A 26312-nucleotide genomic window follows, 5' to 3' on the forward strand; every position below is an offset into this window, starting at 1 on the left:
AACAAAATCTCTTAAAATCTCAGAGATGTTCAATAAACATTTGCAGAGTGAGAAAATAAATAATATTACAGAGGACCCAGCAGCTTCCTTTCTCGTTACTGGGGTTCAGGGTGCACGTGTTTTCTGGTAGGTCGTGTGTCTTGACAGGAGGCCAGCCCCAGCTCTCTAAGGGCTCCTGGCAGCTGTGCACGCCTCCCTCACCCAGAGTGTCCCCACACCCCCACTGGTCAGCTCCTGTCTCCTAGAGAAAGCCCTTGGGACTCCATTACTTCTCCATCCTGGCTCCCTTCCTGGACCAGCTGCTCAGAGCCTTGTTTCCTCTCCTCTGCACATAGGAGCCGTTTCACCACCCGCACTGGCCGTGCCACGGAGGGCCAACAAGCCGGAAACTTGAACTCATCCCCAGCTGGGTCTGGGTGGCTTGGCGGCCAATGGGAAAACCCAGGGTCTCCAAGGGCTCTGGGTGGAGGTGGCTTGATCTCAGCACCAGGTGCCAGCTGATGCCAGCCTGTCCACTCAACAGAAAAAGACACACTGGCCGCCTGCCCCAGGGTGTTTCCAGAAGAGAAATTTAATCTAATTTACATACTTCTAGGTACATCGATAACCAAAATGTGGCCACTGAAAAAAGTTAAAAGATCGATCAGCTCCCGGTTTCTAGCTGGCCCAGGATTGCAAAATAAAAAGATCCACGTTCCTTATTCTCTACACAAAACGCGTTTTTAAAAAAGTGAAGGTTCTAGGGAGCTATACATAGAAAGGAACAGTGAAAAGAAGGAGGGGAATGGGAGTGGGGGAGGAGAATCCCACCCCACCCCCTCCAGGGCCCGGAGCCCCAGAGGCTCTAGGGGGCCTGGACATGGCAGGAGGCAGCTGTCAGCTCTGGACTCTTCCCAGCTGGGAAGGCCACTCTGGGTGGAGGGGGTGGGGGGAGGATTTCCGTGGCATTGTGGGCTCAGTGGGGACTCCCAGGCCCCGGTGGGCCCACAGAGGGAGTGTGCCTTCCCCTGAGCAAGCACCTTGGCATGACGTGGTCGTTTGACTCGGGAACTGGGGGGCTGGGGCAGATCCCGGGCCTCACGAGGTGCGTGCGTACATGCGTGCGTGTGAGAGGATATTCACGGGGCAAGAAGGAACAAGGACGGGGGTCTTTGGGGTCTTTGCAAATGGCCACAGATGGCAAACAGAGCCCCGCCCACTGCTAGACATTGGGGGAGCACTGGCCTTTCTCCTGTGACCAGATCACCTGCCACCAGGGACCTGGCCGCTGCCCTGGCTGGATTGGGTGGGTGTGGCCTGAAGGAAGACGCCCTGGGTTTGGCCCCAGAGTCCTTGAACTAGGGGAGGGGCGCCCCGGCTGTAGTGTGCCCGGCCCCTAAGGGTGCCGGTTTGAGGTTTTGGCTTGCTCCTTTGGGAACGGAAAAGAAAGAAGGAGGAGGGGGAGGAGGAGACAGAGGTGGCACGAGAGAGATCTGGAATGCTTTTGTGTTAGGGTGCCTCTGCTGCTGTCTGTGCTGGCGGGGCCTGGGGTTCCTCGGGCTGGGGATCCGTTTTGGAGAAATTCATCTCCAGGATGTGCCGCTGTAAGTGCCGCACCCACTCCTCCTGGATGGAGAGAGGTCCCTGGAATTCCACCTCACAGAACCTGCATGGGAGACAGAGAAAGGGAGGAGTGGCCAGTGCCCTGGCTACATCCTGAGTGTCCAGCAAACTTGCTGCTGCTCAGTGCGGACAGAGTGAGCCCAGGATTTGAGGGGAGCCCAGAAGCCAGATGCTTCCAGGTGGACAGCTATCTCTACCCATCACAGGGTATCGGTGAGTTCCCTGAAGTCCCCATCTCTATGTTCAGGGCAGTCTGCTGGCTCAGGTGCTGGGTACAGGCCATCTGGCTTCCCAAGCACCTCTACCATCTGACTGTAGGCATGCGCTCTGACTGGAGAGAGCAGAGAAGCAGACTCTGCCCTGCCAGGTTCCAGGACAGAAGGATGAAGCTGGGAAAAGGAGGGTCAGGCACTAACAAGCACCCACCCTGCTTATGCACCCAACTCACCAGCTTCCAGTCTTCATGGCCCTAAGGGAGGTCTCAGAGCACAGGGGCCCCAAACCCAAGCACATGCATGGCTGCAAGGATGTGGGTTCAAATCCTACTTCTGATGGCCTGTGTGGCCTGAGGGGGCCCTCTTACATCCCAGACTCCCAGTTTTCTGGCCTCTGATGTTCACCTAGACTTTGGTAAAAATCAACTAAGACAATTTTTTTTTTCTTAATCAGGCAGACACGTGTTGAGAGCTGTATTCTAGGTATAGTTTGACTGCTTTGTAAACATTCAACTCTTTTAATTCTCCTAACAAATCAATCAGATGGGTCTGCTATCAACCCCTTTGAATAGGTGGGAACACTGAGGCATGGAGCAGGAAGTCCTTTGCCAAGGTCTCCCTGGCGACAAAGCTCAGGGTCACAGCCTAATGCTCTGAGGGGTCTTTGTCTGTGAGGAGCCCTTAGCCTGGGCCTAGTCCACTCCAGGGCATTGTTGAGGCTCCCTCTCCCAACCCTGAGCAGCCCCTGTCCTGTTCAGAGGCTCTGAGTGTCCAAGTCCCAGGCAGGTAGCCTCCCTCCTTCCCTCCCTCTCCCAGGAGACTCATACCTGCACTTGAGGGTATAGATATTGCCGACGAACTTAACCAGTGACGTCTGGGGGGGACGGGGCACCAGGGAAGGGACTGGCCGGACCCGGGGTGGGGGTTGCCGCACCTCCTCCAGCTTCTGCTGCAGGTCGTTGGCCTCATCGCCCCCCCTGGCCGCAGAGGTATCTGGAGGGCGGGCTTGTCTGCGTTCAAATTCTGAGGTGGGAGAGGGGAGAGGGATAGGAGGTAAGCTGGAGGGCAAGGCCCCTGGGGAGGTTCCTGCCTTTAGCAAGCAATGGGCAATTACTGTGAGGATTTGTAAGCCAGGACAGCTGGTGCCTGGATGCTGCCTGGCCCTGGTGACAGATGGGATGGTGGATGGATAAGTGAATGGCTGAGCGACTGAGAAAGTGACTCCAGGGAAGATGCGCAGCAGAAAACCCAGCAGGGAGGGGGCAGTGAGTGGACCCTGCTGGTGTCCATTGCCCTCATGACCCTCTATCCCCAACACTCACTGTTGATGTTCTGCCGCTGGTGCTCCTCAGCTTTCACAGTGCCCGGTGGGCTGGCTGCCAAGGGCCGCTCACCACTGTCGGCTGCCCGGCCAGCCTCTGGCCCTGGCTCACCCCCAGCACTGCGGCCCACCATGGACAGGCCCCCAGGTGCCAGCCCCAGGGGCGGCCGCTTGTCACCCTCTCGGCCGTGGCCAGCGCTGCGGAACTTCTTGGTGAAGGGGCGGCCACCCTGGATGTAGCTGCGGTAGGCGCCCACCTTCTGGGGCCGGTGCTTGATCCACTCGCTCAGTGTCTCGATGGGTGAGCCGTTCACACACCACTCAGTCACGCCGAACTGCCGCAGGTGTGCCCGAGCGTGGCTGGCCAGGGCCTTGCGGTTTTCGAAGTAAAGGCCACACAGCTCACAGCAGGCCTCGGTGGCTGCAGGCAGAGGGGGCGCTGCTGAGCCCCAGTCCCAAGGGAGCAAGGGTACCCAGAAGTTGCTGCCCAGGTCGGGAGCCAGTCCCGCCTCCCACTGGGGCCTTGACCCCTGCTGGGGGTGGGCATGCATGAGGCAGTGCCCGGCCCTGCAGGCCCCGGCAGATGCCCTCCCGAGACCCTGCCACCCACTGCTTACAGGAGTGGGAGGTCTTCTCGTGGAGGGTCTTTGCCTTGAAGGGCAGTTCAGTCTGGATGTAGGTCTTGGCCTTGACCTCTGCAGAGAGGAGGCGGTCCTCCTGCAGGGGCCGCTTGGCTGCCACTGAACCCAGGTAGCTAGTGGCTGAGGGCTTGGCACCGGTGATGGGTGCCAGGCTGAGCTCGCGGGGTACCTGAGCCAGCCCAGCTCCTGGTTTGCCCGGCCGGCCAGCCATGGGCACCAGTGGCAGGAGAGGCTGCACGGGCCCAGGAGCTGCTGTGGGGGACCCATCCTCAGCCAAGGCAGGGGCCAGGTCTCCAGCCGGGGGCTCCTTCTTGATGAGGCACAGCTTGGACTTCTTCTTAAGGATCTCCCGAAGTGTGTCGATGGGTGAGCCATTGACAGACCACTCAGTCACACCCATCTGTCGCAGATGGGAGCGCGCATGGCTGGACAGACCCTTGCGGTTCTCAAAGAACTCACCGCAGAATTCGCAGCGGATGTCACGCACCGGCTCTGCCCGAGATGCTGCAAAGGGTCGGGGAAGAGGGGAAAATAGCGAGATGGCTACTGGCAGGAAGCCTCCAGGCCGGAGACTAGTGTTAACTGTCCTGCCCCATCTGCCTCCAGGGGCCCATCTAGTCCTGCTTGTTCTGTCACCTCAAAGTCTAGCTGGTTTCCCAATGACTCCCTGTGACATGGTGATGTGTTAAGGAGCAAGCGCTCCCTTGATGCTGGGCTTTCCTCCTCCACAAAATAGATAAACTTCACCTCCCAGTGTTACTAGGATGTCCTAAAGTGGGAGCAGTTCAGAGCACATGGCACCAAGCAGCGTGAAATCACATGAGGGCTAAAGCCTAGGGCTGGGCCACCCTCACCTGCTGCGCATGCAGTAAGAGCTCAGCCAGCCTGACAGTGCAAGAGGGAAGTGTGTGACAGGGACATTTCAACTACTGCATACACAGAGTTTTTTTCACCTGGCACCACACTAAGTGTTTTACACTAATTCGGAAAATCAGAGTGGGGATCATGATATCCATCTTCCAAAAGAGGAAATGTGACTAAGATCATATATTGCTAGACTGTGGGGCAGCTGAGACCCTAACTTGACCCTGACTCCAAATGTCAAGCACTTAGTGACCACAAATGTCAGAAAGACAGTTTAGACCCTGACTTCTGGTGGGTCTCTACTCCTGCCCATGGCAGACATCACAAATTGATCCCTGCAATCTTTTTCTCTAGGAATATGGTTGGTAACCACTAATCAACTGATTGAAAATGACATAAGAAATAGAATCTTTCTGCCATCGCTGAATGGATGAAGGAAAACTAAGAAGCAACTCAGTTAAGGGTCAGTGTAGCAGGACTGTACAGCTAGCCTCTAGTCCTCTGGACCTGTGTATCTTCCCTTCCATTTCAACCGTGCGGCCTCTGGCTATCCCGAGGGGGAGGCGGAGGTAACCCCCAACCTGACCTGTTCTCCGTGCCTTGCCCCAGGGTCACACTTACACAGGTTCAAGGGGGCCATATCTTCCCGTGGTGCCACCCAGGGACCCTCAGACGGGTGCAGCTCCCCATGAAGGGCCCCCGGCAGCATCTCACGCTTGATCTCCACACGCATTTGTTCAGGCTTCAGTTTCTTGGTCAGGGAGGCGGTGGCCAGGCCTGAGAACATCTTTCGGGCCGTGGGAGGAGAGGCAGTTGGTGAATGGCCCAGGGGGCTGCCTGGAGGTGGCGGCAACTTCTTGGCCAGTGGCGAGAGGTGAAGGTCTGCAGGGCTGCGGGCTTCCAGTGAGCTGCCAGGACCTCCACTGCTCACCACCTTGGCCAGCGCTTTTGGGCTGTGTCCCGGTGGGTTGGGGGGTCCGCCGGGCCGGGACTGGGTCCGTCTTTTGAGGATCTCCCGTAGTGTATCAATGGGTGAGCCGTTGACATACCACTCAGTCACGCCCATCTGCCGCAGGTGAGAGCGTGCGTGGCTGGACAGACCCTTTCGGTTCTCGAAGAACTCGCCGCAGAATTCACAGCGAATGTCACGAGCTGGTTCCGGGCCTGAGGCTGCAGCAGGAGGAGAAAGGGGCAGTTAGCACCATGGGCACCGTCAGCATTGTCACCTGCAGGTCTCCTGGTTAGCTGGGCATGGGCAGCAGCACGCCCACAGGCTGGGGTGGTGGTGAAGGGCAGGTGCAGATCAGGGAACTGAGGATTGGGGTGGGGGCCAGACACCCAGCAGGAGCGAGGGGTAGCTCCAGAGGGCCATAGGCCCTTGGTCCTGGCGGAGAAGGACGGAACCAAGATTCCACAGCTCTGCGGGTCCCAACAATGACTGGGACAGGAGAACAGGAAGTGGCAGTGTAAATGCCACGTGCCATCCGGACCAGGGAAAACCATGGGCACTTTTCACACCAACAGGCAGCACCCAACCCTTGGCCTTCATTCTCAGGGAAGGTCACAGTCATGGAGGTCAAAGGCCAAGAGGGAGGGCCTAAGAGCCGACTGCCAACAAGATCTCTGGGCAGAACCAGCCCACTGCCAAGGGCCCCTGTCCACTCCCTGCCCCAGCAGGGAGGGAGTAGGGAGGGGGCTGCGACCCCCCCGGGAGGGGCTCCAGGGCCCGCAGGGAGGAGGGGGCAGCTGAAGCGAGAACCTACAGAGGTTGAGAGGAGACGGCTCCACATCAGAGGCCCAGAAAATGCCGGCGGCTGCGGCGGCCGAGAGGTCCTGCTTCCCCCAGGGGCTGGCCATACCCGCAGCCTTCAGCTTGGCCTTCTTGGCCGGCGGTGGGGGGGGGAGCAAGGAGAGGGCTGTGGAGGCAGGAGGCCGCCCCAGCTGGGCCAGCACGCCGCGCCCGGGTGGGAGGCGATTCTGGACGCCGACCCTCCTGATGAGCCCGTGGAGTACGTCTATGGGGGATCCCTTGGCGTCCGGGTCGCTGACGCCCAGGTGGCGCAGGTGGGCACGGGCGTGGCTGGACAGGCCCTTGCGGGTCTCAAACCAGGCACCGCACAGCTGGCAGTCCAGCTCTCTGCCCCCGTCACTATCTAAAGCTGCGGAGACAAAACACAGGGGGGGTTCACGGCCGCCACCTTGGCCGGCCCTGGGGGACTGAGGCAGGAGGGCCTGGTATGATTCTTGGCTGTTCAGGCCATCTGGGGTCTGAGACTTGTGCCGCAGATTGATTTTTAAGAGGTTCTGGGAAGTGGGAAGTCCTGCTACCTGTCTCGCTCTTTGGCATAAAGGTGAGTGTGGGGAGCTCAAGGATGGGGGGTAGAGAGGCAGTAGCCCAATTCCAGTGGTCTAATCTGATGCTCCCAGGCCTTCTTCCCTGGGACCCCAGCTGTGGGTGCTATGCAGGGTAAGTGGCAGGTACAAAGCAGGGCCCTTCCTGGCTGCCCAGTATCATGCAGCAGAGGGAACATCTGCTTGGGGCCCTGCTCTTGGAAGCACAGCAGGCCATGGAAATAGCTTCACTGGAACCTGAGGTGCCAACTGGGATGCTCATCCCTAGGTTCTAATGTGTGGGAAGGCCTGACTTTCTAAGGGCTGCCCAGGTTAAACTTGCTCATGGAGTCTGAGGTGATTTCTTCCCATGCCCTGTCTAGCCAAGCCCACAGGCATACTGGTACCGGTACAGTCAGACATGCTTCTGCACAGAACTGACAGCCAAGAGCATGTGAAGACAGGGCCAACCACAGGACCTCCTGTCAGGCAGACCCCTGTCTACCTGCAGGACCTAAGATGCCCCACGGGAACGCTGGTTCCCTTCACTGCCCCAACCCTCAGGCCCAGATAAGGCCAAAAGCTGCCGCTAAGTGGCAAGGATGACCTTGGGTGGCTCAGCAGCCACAACCAAGCCTCCAAGGAAAGAACAGCAAAGTAAAGTGGGAGACAGGTGATATTATGCAGCGCAGCCAGCACAACGGGAGACGCAGCACTGTAACCAACACTCTGGCCCAGCTGACCCAGGGACACAGGAGCCGCAGCCTCCATTGTCCCTACCCTGGCCCCATAGCCCAACCTGAGGCCCCCACCCTCCCAGTGCTGGCACCTCCCTTGGCTCCCAGGACCCACACTCACTGAGGTTCAGGGGCCCCTCGTCCTCAGACTGAGGCCACTGTGCCTTTGGGGAGGCCGACCGGGGGCTCAGGGACAGCTGGGGGCTCTTGTCCTCAGGATTCTTGGGGGTAGGGGAGCCTGCCAGGGCCAGTGGTGCCTTCTTGAGGAGTGGGGAGCTGGGCGGGTGAGCCAGGCCCTTGGCCGAGAAGCCAGGAGGCGACTTGATGGCCTTGTTGACAGCAGGGGCATCCAGGGGCTTGGCCAGGGTGAGCAGGCTCTGTCGGGGGGCCCCAGCGACCACCTCCTTCGGCGAGCTGGACTTCTTAGTCAGGCCCGGGGGCAGCCCGAGGGGCGTGTCGGGCAGGCCCTTCTGCTTCACGAGCTCGTAGAGGAGGTCAATGGGGGCACCGCTGCTCTCGGACTCGGCCACACCTAGCTGCCGCAGGTGGGAGCGCGCGTGGCTGGACAGGCCCTTGCGTGTCTCAAAGCAGGCACCGCAGACCTCGCAGGTGGTCAGGCTCTGGGCTGGAGGGCAAGACAGAGGCCAGGAGAGCCAGTTGTGAGCCCCACAGGCCCTGTTCTCCCACTTCTCTTCCCCCAGGACCCCGCTCACCCAGGCTCCTGCCAAGGGTTTTGCTATGGTCGAGCCCCCATGACCATAATGAAACAGGAATTGGCCTGTCCAGTTTGCAAATAAGGAATCTGAGTCTCAGAGAGTGGAAGAGTTGTACCCAAGGGCACAGAGCAGAAGACAGATCCCTACTATGGTCCAGCCGGTGGACTGCCTTTCAGATCTCCAATGTACCAATGTCCTGGCAACAGGTTTTCACACAGCCGCTGACCTGCCAGCCACACCTTCCACAAAGCTAAGTCCTGGCCACTCTATGCCACTCAACTCATGCCCCAAACACTGGGCTGGAGACTCCAGCCACGGTCCCTGTAGTGCCCTGCACCCTCTTCTGCAGAGCCCTTATCCCTGCCTGTCTTCTGTTTCTTTGTCTCCCTGCTCCCCATGACCCCAAGGACAAGGGCCAGGTCTGTTTTACATCTCTCTCATCCCTGGCATCCAGCACAGTGTTGTCACTACTCAATGACCTGAGAATCAACGCACAGACAGGGCAATGTCGTGAGGAAGACTGCACAGCTAACAAGGGTCAAAGTAAGCCAATGAACTGGGTCTCAGTGTGAGCCTTTGTTAACCATGTCCACTGCTTCTCCGGAGACCCCTCGCTCACCCAGTGAGGCTGAAGCTCAAGGCCATGCATGCCCAGGGCTGAAGCAGCTCAAAAAAGAAGACAACTGATGTCTCCTTGCCGTCTTGGGGTGATGAAGAGAAAGCTGTGGCCAACCTGGGGCCCCACATTAACCCCCAGGCCCAAGAGTTCCCTGTGAGTGTGACCAGCCTGACCAGCAACCCGCCCTGCCACCTGGGCCACTCACCCTTGAGGTCTGGCAGCTCTTGCTTGCTGCCATGAGGAACCTCTGCAGCCACTTTGCTGCTCAGCCGATTGGCTACCTGCTCCAGGGGCCCGGGAACAGGCAGGCTCTTCTTGGGGAGCGAGGGGGAGCCCAAGTCCATGGCCACCATGGTGTTTTCCTCAGAACCCAGGCCTGTGAGGTTGGGAAGACAGGCTCAGCCCAGGCAAGGCATGGGCTATCTACCTCCGTAAGGACTGAGAGCAGGGACATGGCAGTGGGAGAGCCTTCTCCCTCATCCTTGGTGCCTGTTCTCACTCTTGAAGGCAGCACTCCCCGGGGAAGTTGAGGCTCCATCCATAACACCCAGAGCCAGTATAATGCAGGGATGTCAAGGGCGCCCACCGACAGCAGAGGCTGGGAACAGCTTCCACCCCAGTCACTGAACACAGACAAGTCAGGGACGCAGTGCTAATCTGAGCCGAGACTCCTACCATGGAAGATCTCAGAAAACATCTTTCTCTGGGCGGAACTTGTGGAGGGGAGTATCTGTTCATCTGAGGGGCAGGTGGGGGATGGTCAGAATGGGAATTCGGTAAGAAAAGACCAGGTAAGAAAAGACCAGGGTCAGAGACAGAGAGGCAGTGCAGAGGTGGGTAGTCAAGGGCAGGGAGGAGGTTCCAAGGGGCTTGTGGGGAATATCCAACCAGGCAAGACAGCTGGGGCTGGAGCTGCAAAAACAACAGGGGGACCTTGGGCTGCCCTACTTATCTCAGGCTGAGCCCCAAATGGGGTAAAGTGAGAATGAGATGACTGGAGACAGGATGCGAACCACAGAACTTATGTATGAAGTTTGTGAAGCATCATCTGTCAGGTCAGTAAGTGTCCCTGGACTAGATGTGCATGAGGACAGGGTGTCAAAGGTGCATTTTCATAGTCTAGTTTGTTAGAGAAAGGGGCCTGAGAGGCCTGTTGAGCTCCAGGTTTAGTGCTCAGAGCATGGACAGGGCTCTGAGCAGGAAGAACCCATGTGTCAGATGGTGCCTTAGAGGCACTCAGTGCTATAAAACGGAGTTGGCGGGTCCCCTGCTCAGCTGAGTCCTACAGAAGCAAGTAGAACGCAGGCAGAGGGGACCAGTGGGGCCGGGACACCGAGAACTTTGTCAAAGTCTCTGGCTGAAGTGAAGTGGGTGCGTCTGTCAGATGGAACAGGGGCTGTGTCAGGACTGAAGTGACTTAGAGTTGATTTCCACGCGGGAGGGATCAGAACTCTGGCGAGGGACTCTCCCAGGACTCTGTCAGATCGGGCGAGGGTCCCACGGGGTGGCGGTGGAGTGTTTCTGAAGCCTGGAGCCCTGCGAGCGGCGACGGGAGGCCCGGGACCCGCGCGACTGGAGGTCCTGGGGGGAGGGGCAGTCCCGGAGACCGGACGGTGGGCGTTGGGGGCAACAAGGGGCGGACGGGACGCCGACTTCGCCCTCCCCTAACCCTTTCCGGCTCGGGCTCTTACCCGGCGCGGGCACAGGCCCGGGCCCCGGCTCCGACTCGGCCTTGGGCCCGTCCCGCGGCGGTGGCGGCGGCGGCGGCGGGGGTGGGGTCGGCGGCGGCAGCGGCGCGGGGAGGGCCGCGGGGCCCGGGCTCGGGGGACCGGGCGGCAGAGCCCCCGCGGGCGCGCGCTCCCGGACGCTCCCCGCGCGCGGCCCCGCCGCCGCCTTGCTCTCCGCTTTTGTCACTCGGCACTGGGCGGTGGAGGCGGCCATCTTGGCTCCGGCGCACGCGGGCGGCCGCCCCAGGCGGGAGCAGCCGAGCGCCGAGCGCCGCCCCCGAAACCGCTCCGCCTCGCCCCGCCCCTCGGTGGGAGCTCAAGACGGCCAGTCGAACGCCGAGCGCCGCGAGCGAAACGCTCGTCCCGGCCCTGCAGGCAACGGCTCGCGGGTGCACACAAGCCGTGCTCCAGGAGGCCGCCAACGGCCGCCCCCGCCCGGACAGCCCTAAGGCTAGATGGGAATCCCCCGGCCACACGCATCTGCCTTAACAGCCGCGAGGGACCCAGAGCTCGACGAACGGACCTAGGACCTGTACTGGGATCCTGCTCCATTCCCTTCCCTGAAGTTTCTCATCCGAGTCCGGGATCCTGGAAGATCCCTGATTCCCAACCACGAGGACTCCTCCAACATCCCGACCGCACTGCCCTGCAATTCCACAAAACTACCCACACGGCCGGCACCACATTTTAGGCAAAACCCCTTTCTCTCTGAAACCAAACCGATTGTCCCCAGCTGTTCCTTGACAGCTGGGTGGGGCCAGAATACGACCGTTGCCCCGCCTCCAACTTAGCACCCGCCCCCTAAGGCCCACTTAGGGAGGGGTAGGAGCTTTTAAGGACAGCTATGCAGAGGTAGTGCCCAAACCTAACCCTAATCTTGGGCATCCTTTCTCAACACAAGGTTCCCAGGATCTCCTCAACCATTCCTTAAACGCCCACTGCCCCCAACCTCCACCCACTGAAAGACTGATCATGGCTACCCCTCACAAGGACAAGGCCAGGGCAGTGCTGGGCTGCTTTCCTGCACTTATGGTTGGCAGGTTCCCTCAGCACTAACTAGGAAGCTGGCACATCACTCTTCTGGTGGAAACAGCTTAGCCGGAGCTCAGCCTGGCTGCAGGGTGTGCAAGGGGTGTGAGCCTGACATTTGGTCACAGGGCTAGAGCCTACGATCTGCCAGCTGTGCCTCCAAGCCACGCCTGAGACAGCACAAACCTACCCAGGTGTGTAAGCTGTATGCCCAGGGGGCAGTCTCCAGTGAGTCAAGAAGCCTGAGGTTGTGTCCCCACCTTGCCTCTACCCCAAAATGTGGCCTCAACCTGCCACTACCTTCTCTCTATGCCTCAGTCACCTCTTGGTCCAAGGAGGAAAGGGGGCTTTGATAGCCCTTCCCTCCCCTTTGCAGACCCTCAAATGCCCTTTACTGCTAAGGGGGCTTGCAGATGGGACCAGACTATCCCAGAATACAGATCAAGGCAGGCCCCTGGAAGCTCCAGACAGAAGAAACAAGGAAGCCTCAGCTCCAAGCAGCCCCTGGATAACCCCCCAACCCCACCCTGTTCAGGTACCTTCTCCATTCCCCAAAACCCACCTACTCCTCACTGCCAAGTTCTCTTCCTTGAGGTTCAATAAAGGCTTCCACAATGTCAGGCTTTGCAAGGCTGGGTCCCGCCACGGTGTCCAGCCCCAGGCCCCTTCGCCAGAATATTACTTCTGCGTTTTCCAAGCCTTCTCACTAGAGAGACCACTGAACACGACGTTCAGAAGTCTAGTTCTACTAATTTGTGGCCATGGCAAAGCATGACCCAGTTTCCTTATCCATTAAACAGGAACACAACAATCCTATCCACATGAAATTGCTTTGTGGCATACACGAGATGAAACCTTAGTATACAGCAAGCACTAAATTATCACTACTGCTGGACAAATTAGGCACCATTGAAAATCTAGAGTGTAGATTCTAGATCCATACTGTCCAATAGAATTGGACTAACCCTGCACATTTCAAATGCTCAATAGCTATATGTGATCAGTGGTGACTTTGCAGGACAGCACACTTTTCCATCATCTCAGAAAGTTCTACTAAATGGCACTGCTCCAGATAGATGATGTCATTAAGAGCAAGGATGAGGAGCTTGACCTGTCTGGGGTTTCAAATCCCAGCTCCACCATGTCTGGCTGTGTGACCTTGGGCAAGTTAATTAAGCTCTGTGACTCAGTTTCCCAATCTGTAAAATGGGGCTCATCCTACCACCCCTACAGGGTTGTTAGAAGGATGTACATAAGTTCATGTTTGTAAAGTGCTTAGAACAGTATCTGGCTCCTAGTAAGAGTCCAGTAAGCATATGTTAAAATCATTGTCAGGCAAGGCAGGGTGGAACTGGATCTAGGAGGAGTCCTGGGCCAGCCCGAGTAAAACAGAAGTGACCTGTAAGTGACAGGGTGGTTGTGAGGACCGTTGTCAATGTACTTTGTAGAGTAACTTTGAAGAAAGAGAAGTGGCTGCCCCCTCCCATCCCTTCATCCCTCGGCTCCTGGGAAGGGTCAGGGCTCCACACCTGCCCACCTTCTCTCCCCTTACCATCTCCGTAGGCTGGCCCCGGGTCCTCAGCCCAGGTGGGCGGAAAGGGCACTGTGAGAGGTAATCGAGGCCTGCGGGAGGTCAGATAGCCAGCAGGCATCCCCCCGGGCTCACGGCCAAGAGGGCTGGGAGGCCTCTCGGTGGCCGAGGTGGCCAGGAGCTCCTGTAGAATGTTGATGGGAGAGACGGTGAGCTCCCAGTTAGTGATGCCAAAGTCACGCAGGTGGGCCCGGGCGTGGCTGGAGAGGCCAGCCCTCGTGTCGAAGCCGGCCCCGCAGAAGTCACAGCGCATCAGGCTGAAGGTGCCAGGGTCGAAGTTAGCCACTGCGGAGAGAGAGCGGACATGGACTGCCTGAGAGGGAAAGGGGTGGGTGACTCCCCAGCCCCAGCCCTCCCCTTCCCGGGACTGCTCACCCTCTGAGGGTCACACATCTGGTGCTGTTCCTCATTTGGGCGCCTCCCTTCCCCTTTGCCCATCATGCTCCTGCTTGAGTCAGGTCCTAAGTCTCCCCACAACTCCAAGAAGCCTTCTCTCCTGACCCCCAAGATGCCCCCAACTCAACAGGTCAAAGCATCAGGGACCCCACCTTCAAACACTTCTCCAGTGGTGGATTCGCAATCATTTGGGTGAGTGACCAATGAAGACCTTCTCGTGTCTAGAGCTCACGTTCCCGGAGCTTCTTCCCCCAACACAGCCCTGGTCACTCACCATCGCATCACTGCCTGGTTTTGTGGCTGTCCACCCATGTCCCCCACCCGCAGCGCACGTGCAAACACACACCCTCAAACACCATACCAGCATCTCCCAGAGTGGCCTCCACGTCTGCCAGCATCAGAACCACCCAGGGCACTCATGTTGGAGAAAGACCCCTGGAATCAGAACCTTGGTGCCTGGAACTCTGCATACCTCACAGGCAGCCCCGGGGGTTCTGAAGCCAGCCAGGGTCCCACCACTGCTGTGACTGGGCTGCGAAATCCAGGAGAGCAGGGACTGCTGTTTCATTCACTGCTGCGGCCCCAATGCCCAGAACAGAGGGGACCTCGCTCAGTAAATATTTGTTGAATGAAGACACCAATGAAATCCCCTGCCTGGGGCTGACTCCTCTGCCTATACTCCTTCCTTCAGCTGTTGGAAGGGCCAGGGCATCGGGGTATCCCCACACCTCCACTGAGGTGGCTGCCTTTGCTGCGGCTCCCAGGTCTTCCCAGAGGGGAGGCCCCAACTTCACCCAGCTTGGCACTATGGGAGGATTTAGAGTGAGGGTTGGTTGGTTCAGACTCAGCTGCCCAGCTGTGTGTCTTGGGGGCCTCGGAAGGAGGTGAGTGCTGGAGCGAAGCCCCCCTACCTTTTTTCTTCTTCTTCTGGAAGGAGAACCTGCGCTCGATGGCCTTCACCTCCTCAGCGGAGATGAAATGCCTCACATTGTAGCTGACGCCCACACGGTTTAGGTGGCCCCGCACATGGTTGGCCAGGCCGATGCCATTGTGGAAGCGATCAGGGCAGTAGGGGCACTTCCGCTCCTCATGCTTCAGCGCCACTGCCGAGTCCCCATCCAGGATCGCATCCAGCCCCAGAGGTCCACCCAGCGGTGCATCCAGGAGCAGAAAGTCCAAGGGGTGGGTGCCCCCCAGCCCCAGCTCCTCGGGCTGCAGCCTTGGGGGGCCCCTGGCTGCCGCAGCCAGGACCTGGGACCTCAGCTTGGCCACCAGCACAACTGGCACCATCCCAAGGAGCTGCTGCTGCTGTGCCGGTGAGGCCTTGGCTGCCTGCAGGGCTTCTCGGAAAGTCCGCTTCAGCTCCAGCGCTGGCTCTGGGATGAGGCCAGGGATGGCTAGTGGTGGAAAGACCCCGTTTTCAGGGAAAAAGTCCATTTCTGAGGCCAGTTGTATGTCCTCCTCCTCCTCTTCACTCCAGGGGTGCCTCTGGTCCCCCAGTTGGGCTGGGAGCCCCTGCAGATGGACAGTGTTTTTGCTTTTACTGGGCTGTAAGGAGTAGAGGGAAGGTGTTAGTGGTGAGGGAAAGGCTGGCCTTCTCAGGGGCCTCTGGACTATGCTGTGCGGTAGCGGCTTTGACAATGGGAAATCCCTTGCGCTCAGCTGCTGGCAGCCTGGGCCAAAGGCCAGGCTGGGGTCGTATCCAGCAGGGTTCTCCCGCCACATGGGGGCCAAAACCGGCTCAGCGTTGCCAAAGTAGTCGTCAGCAGCTTCCGGGAAGCGGGCGTATGCACCCTGGCTGGTGCCAGGCTGACTGGCTGGGTCCTCCTCGAAAGCCTCGCCATCCTCCTCCCAGTGGGGACGGGCGTGCACAAGCCTCACATGCTCCCTGAGCAGGCTCTCGCTGGGCGCTGGGAAGCCACAGAAAACGCAAGCAGTGAGGCTTGAGGAGGCTCCATAGGGCTGATAGCTGAGGGTTGTGGCGTCAGGACCTGGACTGCTGCCCCCGAAGGGCTCCTTGGCAGCCTGGCCTGGAGACTCACGCACGTGCAGCTTGGCATGCTGCACAAAGGCTTTGGAGGAGCTGGTGCCAAAGACACACTTGGGGCACTGCAGCCGTGCCTCACGGCCCTCATCGCTTGGAATGTGCTTCAGCTTCTGTATCTCTTCAAGGATCTTCTCCCTGGAGGCCTGGTGCTGTTGCCGGTGCTGCTCCAGGGCACGGGGGTCAGCAAAGGCCCAGCCACATTCACCGCAGGTTAGCGGGGCCAAGTTAGCCGGGGGCTCCTGGCCTGGGGCTCGGCGGTGCTGGCTCATGTGCTCCAGAAGGTGCTCCTTCTGCTTGAAGTAGATGCTGCACTCCACACATGGGAACACAGCTGGGTCCTCGTCCTCGTCCTCATCCGGGCTGGCCACCCCCTCAGCCACCTCCTGCATCAGCTCGCACATGTAGGGACTGGTCCGGACTGGGGGCAGCAGCGGCTGCAGTCGCTCCACAGATGCCTCGGAGTTCACCATCCAGGTCTGAGTGGCCACTGCTGTGGCTGACCTAGGCAGGCACCACTCCGCAGTTGGCTGGGCCAGACCCTCCAGATCCGTCAAGTGCTCTCTGGTGCCCACCACCGCTACATCCAAGGTCTTCGTGGTGTCTTCTACAGGCACCAGCACCGTCCTGAAGGAGGTGAGAGGTGGTGGTGGAGGTGGCAGGTCCAGGGGCAGCCCTGCATCCTGGGGTGGGGACTGTTCATCTGTGTCTTGGAGCCAGTTGAACCTTGGGTGGCCCTGGTGGGGCTTCTCCAAGAGCTTCGGTTCACCCTGGTGGTACAAGAACCTTCTAGAGCCCTCGAGCTCAGCATGGGGCTTCACGGTTCTTACAATGACCGAGTCCTCGAACCTCTGCTCAGATGGGATGCCCTCCCCGGCTTCCTGGACCAGGGGATGCTCCCAGGGCCCTGGGCCATCAGGGAGGCCAGGGAAGTGGCCCAGGAGATGGGGTGGTGGGGAGCCCGGCCGGAAGTCCAGGCTGCCTCCATCCCAGCAGCTGCAAGGAAGTGCCAATGGGGACAGGTTAGCCATGGGCCTCAGTTTCCCTTCACTGAGCAGGGGAAAGTGGTCCTCCCAAGCAGTCTGAGATAGGCCCCAGAGACCCAGCCCAAGGGCAACCTCAGACTGGTTGGGAATATGGGTGTGAGGATGGGGAGGTGGGGAGTACATGTGGACCCTTCTAGAGCTGTTGGGCCAAAAGCCAGATTCAGCCCCGAAAATGTACCTGTGCATATAGCCTAGCCTCGGCGTTATAGGGGAGTGTGTGGAGACCACACTGGGACCACAGGATATGTCCCCCAGTCTGTTGGCACAGTCAACTCTCATCTGTCCCCGGGGAAGGCCCAAGGCTTTGACCCATGCTCCAGGCTGCTTTCGTACTAGTCCTCCTGAACTGGGGAGACTTAGTTTATTTGGTTTCACTTTTCCAGCAAATTTTCTGAAATTCTGTGGCATACACAGCTCCAGGGACATAGCTCCCCCTGCCAGTCCCTCCTCACCACGTGTCCTCCCTTGGAAGATCCGAGTCAAGACAGGTGCAAAGCTCCCACTAAGCCTTTGGCCCCAGTGATCCTGACCTCCTTTGGGGGAAGAGAAAGGTGAGGCCACCTCCCTAAGCCTCAGTTTTCCAATCCTAAAAACGGGACAAGTCCCAAGAACCAGGAGCTTCCATGCCCTTATGCAACATCTAAGGAGCTCTCTCATATCCATAATTGAAGAAAACTTAACACATGATGGGTGATTTTTTAAACAATTCCAACCACAGCCCTTCAACAGGGACTTTGACCACATGAAGTGTAGGGTGAAAACGGTACAACTCAGTGCTGGGGAAATGTTTCACTTGGCCCGAAGCCTGGCTCCTGGTCAGCCCATGGCTAATGTGGGTTCTCACTATGACTGTTCAAGATCCATCTCCCTCCATTTTCAAGATCCTGCCTCCACAAGGGGCTGCCAGCCAGACCAAGAGGGGGGCCAGAAGTCACAGAGTCACCTCTTGAAGCTCCATCAGTGACATGATACTAACAAGACCACTCCCCCAGGGCTGTGGAAACAATTCAGTGGGGTAAACCTGTGCCAAGAGCCCCGCACAGAGCAAGCGCTCAATAACAGGGAGCTATTAGTAATCCTGATATGACTATCATTACATATTGGCACCCGCCAAGCCTTTTACTAAAGGGTCACCGCTGTCAGCATCGCTGTTGATTCCTGTTCCTATTCAACACCCCTTGGATCCTCAAGACAAGTTCATGAGATGCGTCTTAGGGACTTTACAGATGAGGAAACTGAGTCTCAGAGAGGCCTGGCACCATTATAGGGTCACCTGGCAGAGACAGGACTCCAAGGATCCAACCTCCAGGTTCCTAGCCCTCTGGCTCTGCTCCGGGCAGGGATAATGAGAGTTGACCGTCTGTGTTCATCCCAGTCCTCCCCCAACCCACTGCACATGCCCAGGGGCTTGCCTGTTGGGAGCCACCTCCTCCTGCCTGGCCTCCTGATTCCCTCTGGTCCCCTTCTCACTCCTTGGGCTTTTCTCAGGCCTGGGCACAGCCTGCTTGTCCCCTTGCCCTCCCTGAGGTCAGGGCCAGCATGGCACTCACCAGCTGCTGATCCGATGGGTGGCGGAGGTGGCACGGGGGAGGGCTTCGCTGAGGCCAGGATGGGGCTGCCCGTCTGCAACAGAGAGGGGAGACCCTGAGGGGCTGGTGTCCCCCTGGCCGGGGCCCTTCGTACCCCAGCTCGGGGAGCCCTACCGGGCACTTTGCGAGGGCCTGGCTCCCCAACCCTCTGCCCTGAGAGGCCTTTGGCCTCTGCATTCCTGAGCCTTGAAAGGGGTTTCCTTGGAGGAGTCCCCTTAGCTCTCCTGGGGGACACCAGGGGCTTGCTGCCTTCAACCATCCTTTCTTTGTCCCTACTGGGCAGCCAGGGTGATTTTTTAAAGTTACACACTGGTAACCTCACCTGGCTCCTCATACCTATGATAAAAGCCAGACCCCAACCATCACCTATGAGGGCCCGTGAGGGCCTGCAAGGTCAGACCTCTGCGGGTCTCTCTAGCCTCGCCTCCCTCTCTTGGCCTCTCACTCACTCCACCCCTGCTGCTCCAGCCCACCTAACTCTGCCCATAGGGTCTTTGCAATGGCTCTCCCCTCTGCCCCAAAGAGCCCTTCCCTAGCCACCTGCTAAAGTGAGCGTCTATGATTTTCTCTCTTATCGCCTATTTCATTCCTTTCTTAGCACTGTCTGAACTGCCTAGTTCCTTCTGTGGACGACTGCACGCCTCGCTCGCATGGTCCCTTGCTAGCATGTAAGCACCCTCCGCAGGCAGGGGGACCTTTTCAGCCTCATTCACTGCAGTGCCCAGCGTCTGGCACCCAACAGGTGCTCGAACAATACTGGCCAGATGAGTGAGGAGCCCTCTGGCCTGAGCTGGGGAGGTTCCATCCCTGCCTTCCAGATACCTTCCAGGCCTACATCCTAGAGCCAAATCTCCTCCTGGGACCCCTCACACAGATAAAGCCAACTCTCCATTATCCGCCTGTGGAGCCAATACCAGGAGCGACCACAGGGATCCTGGCCTGTGCCGCCTCTGCCCGCCACCCCTGCCTGACAAGGCAAGTGTGCCAATTGGGGCTCTCACCAATGGCCCGGGCCAAGGTTAACAGGCTGGGGAACTTGTACCCTGTCCAGAGCCCGACAGATGCAATTGCTGGATTAGTATCAATTTGAAGAAGGGCCAGAAAGAGGACTAGTGCTGGGGCTCATTCTTTTCCAATCCCCTGCTGTCAATTTTGCCCAGGACAGTGAGAGCTGACTGTCAGGAGCCAAAAAATCAAAAGTAAGGGCGGGAATGGGTAGAAAGGTCAGGAAGCCCTGATCACTGCCTGAGGGTCGTTCTGCTGAGCCCGAAAGAAAGGCTGTGACTGTTGTGTGGCCTCAGGAAGGTGTGGAGGCTGAGGGAGGTATAGAAATTCATTGTCCAGAGCCGTTTAACACTCTTGGTGCTACTGACATTTGGGGCTAATTATTCTTCGGTGGCGGCTGCCCTGTGCCTTGTAAGATGGTGAACAGTGTCCCTGGTCTCTACCCATTAGATGCCAATAATCCTTGCCCGCACCCTTGCAGTTACGACAATCAAAAATGTCTCCAGATATGGCCACAGTGTCCCCTGGGGACAGAATTGCCCCTCGTTTGAGAACCCCTGGAGTAGACAGGTAGGGGGCAGAGCCAGGCCAGGGGTATGTTTGGATGCCAGGGCCAGTGTCCGGGCAGGAGGATGGGGTGGGTGCCGTGTCGGAGAGGGTGTGATGGTTGGGAAAACCAGGCCTGGGCCAGCCATGGGAGCAAGACCACAGCAGCAGAGGTGTGAGCTTCTCAGGATGGGGTGACCAGTTCACCGGCAACGGGCCCCAGCACAGCCCCAAGTCTCAGGATCCAGGCGTCCTGCTTCTGAGATTCTGGGACCTCAGGCTCCTGAGTTTCCGGGCATCCCAGATCTGATGATTCTGTGATTGCCATTGTCTAAGAATGCCACGAGCCAGGGGGCCCCCTTGGCCTCTTTGAGCAGCTCCAGTGAGGCTCCTATTTTTAGTGGCAGTGACTTTGAAGGAAGCAGGCCAAGCAGAGCCCCATATCCGAGACACCTGGGGGCCAGGAGCTCACCCAGCCGGCAGGGATTCGGAAGTCCCTGTGGGTCAGATGAGGTGTACAGGACACAAGCCTAAGCAATGGCCATGCCAAGGGGCTCTCATGGCCTCCCGCTTTCTGGGGTCCCCGGGAGGTTTGAAAAATGAGGGAATTCAAGAGGAGTGTCTGTGAGCAGCTTGAACCCCAAACCAGGCAGCATGGCAGAGTGGCCAAAAAACTAGATTTTGGAGTCAGACAGATCCTAGTTTAAGACCCAGCGGCGACAGGAAAGGCATGCCTTTCCCATTCCAAGCCTCAGTTTCCCCCTCTGTATAGTGGGAATAGCCACTGACCAAGTCTCACGTGGCAGGCGACTGGTGCCAAGGAGATCACAATAAATGTTCCATCCACAGAGGCAGCGGAAGTGGGGAAAGAAAGAGGTAGGAGAGCCCAGAGGGTCGGGGATGGCTCCGAGAAGTCCCAGGTTGGAAGCTGGAGGCTGGCCCTAGAGCCTCAGGTGCCTGCTCACTCCATGCTCTGATTTCCTCTCCAACCTGAAGCTCCACAAGGGCAGATGCGTTGTTCGCCTCGACCCCCTGATCCCAAAGCCAGCACGCACCAAACTCTTCTTTAATCCGTGTGGACCGTCTTAGCCCCCCAAACCTTGGCTGCTCCTGGGAGGCCAATCAGAGAGAGCAAACACTGGTGGGTGGCTGCCGGCCAAGAGTCATACGAGAAGACAGAGGAGGCATGGACACATCCATGTCCAGACAGAGAAGCCTGGAGGTAGCCATTCCAGGGGTGCCCTTCGGGGATACCGAGGGCTCGGCGGGGCTGACGGAGGGCCCAGGCTTCAGGATGGAACAGCAGCCCAAGAAAATTCCTATTTATAGACATCACAAGACTCCTAGGGCAGGTGCCCGTGCCAGGGAAGGGAGGTGGCGCAGGCCGAGAGGGCGGCAAGGGATAAGGGGAACGCCATGTCCGAAGCCCAGGCCCTTTTCCAACCTCCAGGCCGAGACTCCACTTCAAGCCATCCCCACCCCATGCCTCATTTGCTCAGAGACACCACTAAGGGTGGGCCTGGCTCCCCTCAGCAGCCATATTCCCCTCCTCCCCAGGCACATGCACTGGACCCTGGTTGATTTGCTGGGGGGTGCTCAGAAGACACCTACCCACCCACTCACTTGGGGCTCCTGCCAGTTAGAGAAGAAGTACCCAACTCCCAAGAACCAGGCCCTGGAACCCTAGAGCCTGTTCCCTGGGGCTTCCATAGTCCTGGGTCTATGGGTCCGCTCTGTAGGGAAGTTGTGGGGACAGTGTGTCCTGGGACAGGGTCCTGCCTCTCTCACCCCTTGTTACTTAGGATTCAGAAGAGCTGATTCCTAAGGTCCCCTGAGCTCTGATACCCCCCAGGTCTCACCCTGTCATCTTCCTGCGTAACACCTTCAGGTGCCACCAGTCACCTTCATGCCATTGTATATATGGAGCCTGCTGCCTAACTCACTGTTCCTCATCCTTGACTCCCGGATGCCTTCCAAGCTGGGCGAGGTTGGGCTTTCCCCATTGCAGCCCCAGTGACTGTATCATAACCCCTGGTGGCTGGTCCGATTCCAGGTGGCAGGGCCCATGGGGGTAGGGATGGTGTATGTGCTTGGTCGCAGGCTGTGCCCCAATGCCCAGCCCAAGAAAGTGCTCTGTACATATCTGAGCATGATGAGCATTGCTAGGGTGAACAGGGGGCAGGTTAAGGATGCTTTGATGGAGTGTGGTGGTTAAGAATGAGGGCTGTCAAGCCAGGTTACTGACTAGCTTTAAGACTTCGGGCAACTTAAACCCTCAGGGCCTGTTTCCCCATCTCTAACACAAGATAATAACAAAGGCTGCAGGGTTCTTTTGAGAATGACATGAGACGATCACGTAAAGGGTTTGGCATGTAGGACACGGCTTCCCCCCCGCCCCGCCCTCAAACAGGGTGCTTGTAGATTCCTAGAAACCAAGGCCTTAATGCCAAGGAGATGAAGAGAGATATGTCTGGTGCATCAGCCTGTGTTGCCCCCACCACCCTCCAGCTGTACCATGCTCTTCCTCACCACAGGGCCTTTGCACTGGCCATCTCCTCCACCCGGCTTTGCCTTCCCACCATTCATTCCATGCTCCACTCGAATTCCACCCCTTCAGAAAGGCCTTCTCAGGTCCCCCAGGTGCGGGCTTGGTAGAATACCTTCAACAGCATCTGTCACCACCTGCCCTAATTTATTTGGATGCTTACTATCTATCTCCCTTGCTGAAATGTTAAGCCCCTGAGGGCAGGGACTTGTGCCTCTTTTGTTTATGGCTGTATTCCCAGCCTTGAACAAAGACTGGCATTTAGTAAGTGCTGAGAATTTAATGAATAACAAATTTTGAGGTGTGGACAGTGTGAAATCTCCTTTTGCTGGGTAAACTGAGGCACAAAGGGGTGGCCGGCATCCCTGACTACTCAATCTCTTCCCCAGCCACTAGAGGGCACAAGCTGTTTTGGCTCATGGCTCAGGGGGAGGACTCACCAAGACAGGATGGACTGCTGAGGCAGGGTAACACTGGGGAACAAGTGGGCTTGGGGCAGGGAGCTTAAGGCTCTAAGCCGGGCACCTAAACCCAGTTAGTGTGTTCAAAGGAGGGAGCGAGGCAGATCTGAGTTCAAGTCCCAGCTCCGTGCCACCCACTGTGGGGCCTTGGTCAGGTCATTGGCTTGCAGGGCCTCTATTTTAACTACTGTAAAATGGAAAACTAAGCAGAGTGCAAAGAGAAGGCTCTGGACCCAAGCAGAATCTACGACTCAGCCCTTGATGGGCTGGGTGAACTGGCCCTATCTGAGTCTTGGGAACCAGGCTGGATGTTCCCCCAGGGCCACAGGACCCACTCTCTTACCAGAAATGCCACCTCTGCCGTCCAGAATGTCTCGAGGGCCCTCCTTGGTGACAGGCAGGTAATGGGTGGACCGGAAAATGCCACCATCCCCCTCAGCAGCCTCAGCTCCACCTTCGATGTCCTCCCTTGGTGCTGGGCCTGGCAGTCTCTCAGGGCCCCGAGGACGATCTGGGGCAGCCAGGCCGCCTGCCAGGGGTCCATCCATGGATGCTTTCTGCTTGGCTCCACTGAGCTGCCGGGCTGGCTCAGCGAGGCATTGTAGGTCTGGGGGCAGAGAGACAGGTGCTTAGGGGAGGTAGGAAAGGGACTCTGCCTCAGTTTCTCCTTCCTTGAAGCCCTAGTCCTCACCCTTGCAGCCCAGTGCCTCAGTTTACCTCCCAGCCAGGTGAGCTAAATAAATGGTGCTGGGGCCCTATAAAGGTGTACAAAGAACACCTCTTTACACAGATCCTGTGCTGCCTCAGTTTGCCCATTTTCACACATGCACACTCAGCCACCTGTTTTCTTCCAGCATTAATCTTATCACTTTTTGCAGAAGCCTCCCTTTTGCACTCGCCCAATTGTGCCCTCACTTCCATGCACATGTATACCCTATGCCCGTGCCTTGGCATGCACATCAGCCACTTCGACGCTCTGATTTTAGACCCTGTCTAAAGTCCCTCCCATGATTACCCCTGCACTTTCCCACATTCCCACCTCCCCACCCCCAATCTTAGGGTTCTCCAGCATTAATACTTTCACCCTCACAACAGCCTCAAGTGACCCCAGATTAACACCTTCGCTTTCCCCCCATATTACCCCTCATGCACACATAGCCTGGGTTCCTCCATTCGACCCTCCCAAGATCTCTCTAGTCTGTAGGCAATAGGGACGGATGGGGCTCCTGGTCCAGAAATGAGGACCCTGAGGAGGCCGTGAGGGTGGGGGCTGTCCTCTACACCTATAAATACCTTCAAGGTAACGGCGGAAAGTGAAGGGCAGGAATGAGGCGCCCTCCCTGGGGAGATGGTGGGGAGGCCGAGCCCAGGCAACCGGGGCGGGGCCGGGGCTCCAGGCCTGGCTGCAGGCTCTGCCCTGGGGGCCTGGGGACTCCCAGGGGGCCCGTCCGAGGACTGGCAGTCGTGGCTGGGGTCCCTGCCCAGGCCTGAAGGAAGCACCTGCGGGTGCCCACCGGGTGGGCAATGCCGGCGGGGAACCGGTGGGATCGCAACTTCGGAGCACTTTGGCAGCGTGAGGAAGGGGGCTCCTGCCTGTACGCCCCCCGGGAGTAGCAGGGGTGGGAGTGGCGCCGCGCCAGCACACCCCTCGGGGGACCAAGGTCCAGGAGCTGCGCCCTCCGCCCGTGCATCTCGGGGCGGGAGACCCCGCGGGACGCGCGGAGGTGGGGGGGGACACCTGCCCCAAGACCCCCGCTCCTCCCCCCACCTGTGCGGCCCCGCCCCCGCCAGGCCCCGCCCCTGCAGGCCCCGCCCCCGCCCCCCGCCCCGGGGGGTCCCGCCTGGCCCGGCCCGGCCGGGCCTCCCCCTCCCCGCGTCGACTCCGCCCCGCCCGCGGGCTCCCCAGGCCAGACCGGGCCTCACCGGGGAGGCGGCGCCGCCGGCCGGGCACCGGGGCTCGGAGCTCCCCTCTTTGGTGCGGCAGTCGCTGCCGCTACCGCTGCTGCCGCTACCGGTGCCGGTGCCGCGGCCTCCGCAGCCGCCGCTGCCTCCACCGCTCGGGGGACATTGTCCCTTTAAATCGCTCCCCCCGCCGCCCCGCCCCCCCGGCGCGCCGCCGTGACCTAAGCGCGACAGCCCCGCCGCGCCGCCATGATGGGGAGGTCCGGGAAGCCCCCCCGCCCCCCTCCTCTCCGCCCCCGCGCCCTAGCGGCGCCCCCGGACGGGGAGCGGTCAGCGCGCGCGCGCCATGTTGGGAGTGGCCAGGCCGGTCACCCTTAAAGGGTTCAGCGGCCTGGGAGTCCAGGGAGAGGCTCTATTACCATGACAACACTCTTGTCCTCTTGCCCCCAGTGGCCCCTCATCACCCCACTGGTTCTTCCCATGCTATGCTCGCTACTAGCACTAGAAGAGTGGGAAGGGGGCAGAGAACTTCCCCTACGGGTCACTCAGATCATTGAAGATGAGGACTCCACCCAGTCACTCCTTAGCCCTCAGTACCCAATCAGCTATCTTCCAACTACAAGCTCACTCCCTCCTTCCTCATTATCCACACTGGACTTCAGCACCTTCATGCCCCTAGAGCCTGCCCTAGGTTCCCACCGCTAAGCTCCCCTTTTCCACACAACCTCCGGTATTTGAGCCCATTACACACATAATAGGCCTGTTGCCTTCTCCCAGCCACCACCCACCCACATGTCCAACCATCCAGCCACCCATTCATCCACACAACTGATCTCTCCATCCAATCATCTAACCACCTATCCATCTACCTCTCCAACACCTACCCATCCATCCATCCAAAGACCCACTCAAACCACCCATCTGCCTCTCATCTACCTACTCCTCCATCTACCACTCGACCAACGTCTGATCCTATTAGCCAGCTAACCACCCTCCCAAATCCTCACACCCATCCTCCCATCTGAACATCCATTCAACTCACCCATCCATGTCTCATCTACCTGTCCATCTATCCACCACCCAAGTGAATAACTATCCATTCAACGCCACCCTTCCCTACACAGAACCTTTCACCCGCCTACCCAAACATCCATCCATCAATTGTGTATTTGCTTGTTCTCCTCTTCTACTAGAGTGTAAATTCCCGGAGGACAGGTGTCCTGTCTAATTCATTAGTTTCCCCACTGCCAGCTCAAGAGTCTCAGAACACTTTAACAAATGTTCATACAACATAGATAACCGCATACTCAATTAATTCAAATATTTATTTCCTAGTATGATACGGGCTTTTTCTAGGCAGAGGTACCCATCCAAGCTAACCACCT

General features: G+C 58.5%; 1 protein-coding gene across 2 annotated transcripts; it reads right to left on the reverse strand.

The window, feature by feature from the left end:
* On the reverse strand, positions 1–25070 carry WIZ (WIZ zinc finger). Of its 2 annotated transcripts, XM_054578831.1 has the most exons (13): positions 24949–25070; positions 23369–23632; positions 18430–18502; positions 14701–16829; positions 13355–13678; positions 9252–9422; positions 7833–8336; positions 6407–6802; positions 5265–5813; positions 3756–4283; positions 3140–3559; positions 2645–2840; positions 1–1645 (listed from the first exon to the last, which is right to left on the reverse strand). In XM_054578831.1, exons 2-13 carry the CDS (start codon positions 23571–23573, stop codon positions 1489–1491), a joined length of 5652 nt encoding a protein of 1883 aa, XP_054434806.1. In that variant the 5' UTR covers positions 23574–23632; positions 24949–25070; the 3' UTR covers positions 1–1488. The 2 variants fall into 2 exon arrangements, with proteins under 2 accessions (XP_054434806.1, XP_054434807.1); XM_054578832.1 differs by lacking the exons at positions 13355–13678; positions 14701–16829; positions 18430–18502; positions 23369–23632; positions 24949–25070 and adding an exon at positions 10738–11007.
* Between the last annotated feature and the right edge of the window lie 1242 nt (positions 25071–26312).

The sequence above is a fragment of the Pteronotus mesoamericanus genome, unplaced genomic scaffold (genome assembly GCF_021234165.1).
Source record: "Pteronotus mesoamericanus isolate MK-2021 breed Mesoamerican mustached bat unplaced genomic scaffold, CSHL_Meso_final contig_502, whole genome shotgun sequence".
NCBI classification, from domain to species: domain Eukaryota; kingdom Metazoa; phylum Chordata; class Mammalia; order Chiroptera; family Mormoopidae; genus Pteronotus; species Pteronotus mesoamericanus.